The following is a 7,500-nucleotide window of genomic DNA, read 5'->3' as shown; positions in this document are numbered from 1 at the left end:
GGGGAGGAGGAGGGGGTTAGTTATTTGCAAAAGTTAGCGCAGTTTCAAGTTAGTTTATGACTGATAGATAGAGAAAGTTCCAATGAATATTGCGAGTTTAATGAGTCCTGTTTTATCCACATTGTTTGTTTGCCTCATGCATTACCTATGACGTAATTCAAGTGACGTCACTGTTTGTTGTATTCAATTAGGAATTAGTGTATCACAGATGGTGGTGGTGGTGGTGGTGGTAGTACCCCGCAGACTTGGTATGACAGATATACCGCTAGACTGAGAGAAATTGTCTGACGGGTGACTGAATATAGTGTACATGACATAGCATTATTGTCTTGATGATAGTTTAGTATTATAACAAAGGACTGAGTTCTCTGATAAAGTCGCAAGGTTATATACATGCATGTATACATGTATACATACATACATATATACGTGCATACATACATGCATACATACAACATACGTGCATACATATATACGTGCATACATGAACACACGTACATACAAACGCACACACACACGTGCATACATGCATACATCCATACATACATATATACATACATACGTCCATACATAAAGACACGTACATACAAACGTACATACACACATAAACGTGCATACATGCATACATCCATCCACACATACATATATACATACATACATACGTGCATACATGAACACACGTACATACAAACGTACACACATACACACACAAACGTCCATACACCCATACATACATACATACATACATACATACATACACACACACGCTCACACTCAATGACCCAAAATACTGGTAGAGTGCTATAAGGCTTTGTTCGGACTCATTATAAAATTAAGGCTTTATTGTAGTGCTTGGCCACCGTTGGGAGTCTTCGGGCCTCATTGTGAGCCCCGAAGACTTTTTCACCAAGCCTCTGGACTTCTTTTTCTCTGTCAATTGAGGTCGACAGAATATTTAATGATTTAGATCGTGCCAATGGGAAATTGGTTTAGTCAGACGAGGCATAAAGGCCCACCGTCTAAAGAGATGACAAAGTATTCAAGCAGTTTAATGGCAAATTAGCGATATATATATATATATATATATATAGATATATATATATATATATTATGTATATATACATATATATACATATATATATATATATATATAAATATATATTGTGTGTGTGTGTGTGTGTGTAGTACACCACACACACAGATATATATATATATATATATATATAGATATATATCTATATATATATATATATATATATATACACACTGTATGTGTGTGCGTGTGCGTGTGCGTTCGTGCGTGCGTGCGTGTTCCCATAAATACAACTGAATTCGAGAGGCGAGTGTAATACGCATAAAATAATGTCGAAATCGCAGTACATGTTCAGATATTCAGGTGACTTGATATGCGTACAGGTTGGCTAACGAGCAGGATTCCCCGCACAGGCAAGCTCGGGATCGAAGCAAACACACAGTCAGGCAAGCAAACGTTGCGTTTGTTTCCGCGAGTGGAGGTCCCGGCGGCGCGCGCGCACGCGGCGCGTTCGCCGGCCGGGGATTTTTTCCCGTTTTGCGTCCGTATTCGTCATGGATTTTCTTAACCAGAGAGGATATCTTCTCGCTAACAACGAGGATGTCATCAGTAACCAGCGCTTCTGTCCTTGTGTAGTCAGAGATGGCTGAGGAAAGAATTAAGTAGGGGAGTAATGAACATTGGCAATGACCTCTGTGTAGGAACCATATCATGGCATAAACCCGACTATTCTATTCAGATGGGATAAGTGGGGTTGCGGTCGATTGAGGCAGCTTTAGGTCATCAAAATGTAGTTTAATAGAGCTTATGTCCTTATGGACAATTTCGTGCTTGAGCCATCAAGATGTCAAATGTCAGGTCAGGAATGTCTTGTGAGTGTAACAGTCTCGATATTCGTTCTGGTGTGGGCCAAATGTCCGTCTAATGGATGTGGCTAAGCCACTCGGATATTTCCCCCTTCCCCTTCAGACACAAAAGCCCGCTGTCCACTAGCTCGCCCTCTGTGTATTGCAGACAGGATTGAATAAAGTTTGTTGACCCTTTTTTTTTTTTTTTTTTTTTTTTTTTTTTTTTTTTTTTTTTTTTTTTTTTTTTTTTTTTTTTTTTTTTTTTTTTTTTTTTTTTTTTTTTACGGAGAATTTGATATCACCATTATACCAACTATAGCCTCAGTGTACTCGGGGTCAGTGTATGCAGACACATGACGCTTGCATACACACGCACATACACACACACACACACACACACACACACACACACACACACACACACACACACACAGAATTTACGTTCACACGAGTTCACACCCACGTTCATCCTCACGTTCATACCCTCGTTTTCTTTTTCTTTCTTTTTCCCTCTTTATTTTGATTTTATATAATTACTATTATCATCATCATCTTCATTATTATTGTTATTATTATTATTATTATTATTATTATTATTATTATTATTATTATTATTATTATTATTATTATTATTATTATTATTATTATTATATTTACTTTATCTTTTTATTCTATTTTATTTATTTTTGTTTTATTTATTAATTTTACGTATTTATTTGTTTTATTTTTTATTTTATTTTATTTTACTTTTTTTTTTTTTGTACGGTAAGAGGGGGCTTTGGTTAGGCCACGGGAGCCAACGACACAGAGAGAGAGAACGAACGGAAGTTGGCCGAATCTGTCCCACAATGAAGCCGATCTCAGGTTAATGACAATGACGGTAATGATGAAGATGTTCACGATTTTGATGAAGATTTTCCAGCGAGATAGTTTTAACGACCGGCGAAGGAGTGGGCGCCATTGTTTTATCAACCACATTTTTTTTTTAATAGGGCACTGACTGATTATTTTATTCATTTGCTTATTTGTTTATTTATTTTTGTGCCATCAGTTTTATTTCTAGAAGGGGAAACTGCTGAAGTTGAAGTCGTGTGTGGTTGGTCATTATGTAGGATGAAGAGTCACGCACACGTTGTACCTATGTATTGGGATTATATATATATATATATATATATATATATATATATATATATATATATATATATATATATACGTACAACACTGAATGGGTCCCAGTGATTAGAGATACATTTTAACAACCACCATGCACTTTAATTCTAAGCCATCAAAGGTCAGCATGCTGAAATTGAAATGCGGTACTGCCTAAGACTCGAACCCGGCATCTTCATGACAAGTGCGACAGTGAATTACCAACGAGGCTGTCTCTTGATATCCAAGGTGGTAAGTCACTGTCGCACTTGTCATGAGGATGCCGCGTTCGACTCCTGGGCAGTACCACATTTCAATTTCAGTATGCTGGCCTTTGATGGCTTAGAATTAAAGTGCATTGTGATTGTTAAAATGTATATATATATATGTATATATATATATATATATATATATATACATACATACATGTGTGATTGTAAATCAGGAGGTGCCTTCATGCTCTCACATTTAGATGAGCAATGGGTGTGTCCAAAACCGCCCGCAGCGGACATTGGACTTAATGACACCCAAGCATAAGACAGGGTTTCGCGTGTCACCGTGGCATCGCAATCGAAGTGCAAAGTAAGTTTGGCATTTTTCGCCTTTTTTGTCAGATTGTGTCGGTCTCGTGACGCTTTGTGCCGCCAAAGCTTTGTGCTTTGAATGGCCTGGTTTGGATAAATCAAGGCTGGATATTGTTTTTGGTTTGTTTTAGTAAGCGAGGTGCACATTCTTTGGATATTAGTATATTCATTGAACAGGGTGAAGTTTGACAGAGGGGGTTGAAAAAAACTGAGACGGGGAAGGGGGAGGGGAGGGGAGAGGAGAGATGGGGGGGTGGCTGGTTACAAGAATGGCAAGTGTTCTATCAATTATAGCACGGGCACTCGTTGCAGTCTTTATTCAGGTAAAAAACAAGCGATTCTATTCATTTGAGACTTAGACTTCAAGAAGGCCTACCACCAACAGAGACCCCTCCCTTCCCTCCCCTTCCCTTCCATCCCCCTTCCCTTCCCTCCCTTCACCTCTCCTCCCCTCCCTTCCCCTTTCCCTTCCCTTCCCTCCCCTCACCTCCCCTTCCTTCGCTTTCCCTCCCTTCCCCGCCTCTCTCCTTCCCTTCCCTTCTCTCCTTTCTCCTCCCCTATCCTTACCTTCTCTCCCATCCCCTCCCCCTCTTTCCACTTCCCTCTCCTACAGTCCCTTCCCCTCCCCTTCTCTCCCCTTTTCTTCCCTCCTCTTCCCTTCCTTCCCCTCCTTTCCTTCCCCTCCCTTCCTCCCCCCTTTCTTCCGCTTCCCTCCCTTTCCCTCCCCTCCCCTCTCATTTTGCTTCCCTTTCCTTCCCTTCCTTTCCTTTCCTTCCCCTCTCCCTACCTTCTCTTCCCTTCTCTCCCCCTCCCTCTCCTCCCCTCCTCTCGTCACCCCTTCCTTCCGCTTCCCTTCCTCCACTTCCTTTCTCCTCCCTTCCCTCCCCTTCCTTCCCTTCCCTTCCCTCCCTTCCCCTCCCCTCTTCCTACCCTCTCTTCCCTTCCCTCCCCTCCTTACCCATTCCATCCGCTTCCCTTGCCTTACCTCCTTTCCCTTCCCTTCCCTCCCCTTCCCGCCTTCCCCTTCCCTTCCTTCCCCTCCCCTCCCCCCTCCCCCCTCCCCCTTTCCCCCCCCTTGTCTTTACTCCTCCATCCTTGCATGGAACCTCTAGTTGTTAGCTACATCCAAGACAACGATGTATGTCCTCACGTGGAAAGGTCAAGGGTTTATATTAGGTACGTGTATGCGAGAATTTCATCTTGCTGTCCGTCTGTCCGTCCAATAATATGCTTATTATGGTATGAATTAGCCCTTGTCAGATTTTCTCCAATTTTTTGTTCTTCTTTTTTTTTTAACAAAAAATAACGAGTGCACTAAGTTAATAACACAATTTCGGATGACATTTTAATAATTATTCAGCTGCGGTGATTTGTTTTGACATTTGCTTATTAGATTACTGGTGCCAATTTGTGTTTTCCATGTAGTTACTAATTCAAGATTATTGTACAAATGAGGAGACCCAGCACAGGGAATTCTGGCTTCTCTAACTCCAAGTAAATTTTTATGCGAAATTTATTATTATTTTTTTCTCATAATTACAATACTGTAGGAACGCTAGAACCTAATATATTTTAATATATTATATTTTGATAAGCAGTGTTAATACAGGTGTGTGTGTGCGTGTGTGTGTGTGTGTGTGTGTGTGTCCACACTCGCTCGCATGTTTGTGTTTTTGTGTGCATATAAATGCATATACTGTATGCATAGGCATTTGTATGTGTATGCGTATATGTATGTGTATATGTGTATATACATGTGTGTATATGAAAATGCGTGTATGTACATGTATTATAAATCGGAATGTACATGCATATGTATACATAGGTATAATATGTATGCGAGCGTGTGCATTTATGTATGTATGCAAAGTAGACCACTTGGAAAAAGAAACTAACGAAACAGAGCACTGAAGATGTAATATACGAAAGCGCTCTACTTCGTTTGTTTCTTTTTCCAAGTGGTCTACTTTGCATAAGTGAACACACGTACCCGTGTTCTTATTAGCAGTATGTATGTATGTATGTATGTATGTATGTATGTATGTATGTATGTGTGTATGTATGTATGTATATATACAGCGTAGATCATTTGGAAAAAGAAACTAACGAAGCAGAGCACTGAAGATATAATATACGAAAGCGCTCTACTTCGTTAGTTTCTTTTTCCAAGTGGTCTACTTTGCATAAGTGAACACACGTACCCGTGTTCTTATTAGCGGTATGTATGTATGTATGTGTGTATGTATGTATGTGTGTGTGTATGTATGTATGTATGTATGTATGTGTGTGTGTTAACATCGTGTTACCTTTCTTACTGTACTAATCGTTTTCTTCCTTGGTTACAGGTAAGATGATGCCCGAAATTCGACTCCCTCCTCCGTTCGGCACGCAGCAGTTGGCAGGCCTGGGTGGTTTGTCAGGTACTTGTAATTCTTTCTTTCTTTCGTTTCAAGGTTGTGGGCTTAGTCGTAGAATAAAAAGAAGAAAAAAAAGTAGGCTTAGAAAAAAAATGCTAAGTCTTTTTTTCATAGCTAGTAGCGTTCTTGTCCGTTGTGGTAACTGTAAGACATTTGCTCCTTACCCATTTGTATGAATATTCCTCGCATCGTGGCCTTATAGAACAAGCTATAGGAGGCGTAACTCAATGGGATATCTGACTGTCATTATGTGTCTGTCATTCAGTTTCTCAACAAAAGAGTATTTGGCAACTCAGCGCTCAATTCAAGGGTGGTGCCAAGTACTCTTTCTGGAAGGCAATCACTGTCCGAAACATTATGAGCATGTATGTGTCAATTGTGTGGTCAACCAGGGGTCAATTAGAGTAGATTAATATTTAGAGGCTCTCCTTAGTATAACAACCCTTTCAGAATGTATAGCTCAACCCTTGTCCACATATTGTATACTAGACTGACAGGTAGCCACGAACGTGGCTTTGGGGTGCCCGAGGGGTTTAGCTAAAATTAGAACCTTTGCTTTTCTCCATACGCATGATACCTTTTGCGAAAATTAAAACTGTTAAGCACAGCCGAAGCCTAAAGGTGGCAGATGGATTTGCTCTGCAAACGAACGACACCACAGAATGTCAATTTTTATTTTTGCATTATTTCGGTATAACACTAATTATCAGAACATCATATTGCGAGGTCGTAGAAAAAAAAAAGTCGCCATCTCTGATCCGATACGGGAAAAGCAAGTTTGTCCTCGTCGAACTCTAGTTTCTGGTCTCATAGAACCAAATGACGGGAGGTATTTATTAGAACCATCCTAGTACCACATAATTCTAGTCATTTAGGACGACGTAATTTGTAACACCTAGAAGGCCACACAAGGCCAAAATCCAGGTCACTAACATCTAGTCTAAGTTAATGGAAGTTGAATTTAGTGTTGATGGGGCCTTCTCAAGGAGGCTCGTAAATAGCATCGCATAAGTGCGGTGTTCATGAGAAAACAGGTGGAGAACCCTTAATGGATGAAGATAACTCTGATTTCTTCGCGTCTGACCGGTTCCTCGTAGTTAGTCGAAGAATGATAATTAAGTCATTGGATAAGTTTGTCACACGGACGCCTTGTATTGGCAACTAGAAGCCACAGCAATGTATCCCCGAGCATCATTAGAGTAGCCTAAACTAGGAATTTTATTGAAGATGTAGCTGCACGGTTCTCTGCAGGTGAAGAAAGTTATCTTAGGGGTAAACTTGTTGAATGAGTTTATAATTAGACTTCTTAACCAAGGAGGTTAAGACGGTGTCTTCAGAACCCAGACTAAAATCTCGTACAGTGATGTGTATATATATATATATATATATATATATATATATAATATATATATATATATATATATATATATATATATATATATATATGGCAACAGGGTCTCGTGCATTAT

At 39.8% G+C, this 7,500-nt stretch overlaps 1 protein-coding gene across 10 annotated transcripts in view; it reads left to right on the top strand.

The window, feature by feature from the left end:
- Window positions 1-7,500, top strand: part of LOC143019565 (uncharacterized) — a 679,507-nt gene that overhangs the window by 533,131 nt on the left and 138,876 nt on the right. For 8 of the 10 annotated variants that reach the window (XM_076175319.1, XM_076175322.1, XM_076175316.1 and 5 more), the window contains one exon: window positions 5,960-6,034. The exons of the other annotated variants lie outside the window; for them this stretch is intronic. In XM_076175319.1, the coding sequence (XP_076031434.1) occupies window positions 5,960-6,034 (75 nt within the window). The remainder of the gene's footprint in view (window positions 1-5,959; window positions 6,035-7,500) is intronic. 10 annotated transcript variants of the gene reach the window in all.

Source organism: Oratosquilla oratoria, chromosome 37 (assembly GCF_046742065.1).
Source record: "Oratosquilla oratoria isolate Oo_2021 chromosome 37, ASM4674206v1, whole genome shotgun sequence".
Classification (NCBI taxonomy): domain Eukaryota; kingdom Metazoa; phylum Arthropoda; class Malacostraca; order Stomatopoda; family Squillidae; genus Oratosquilla; species Oratosquilla oratoria.
Note: the sequence above shows the minus strand (reverse complement) of the source record. Positions and strands in the feature narration are given on the sequence as shown.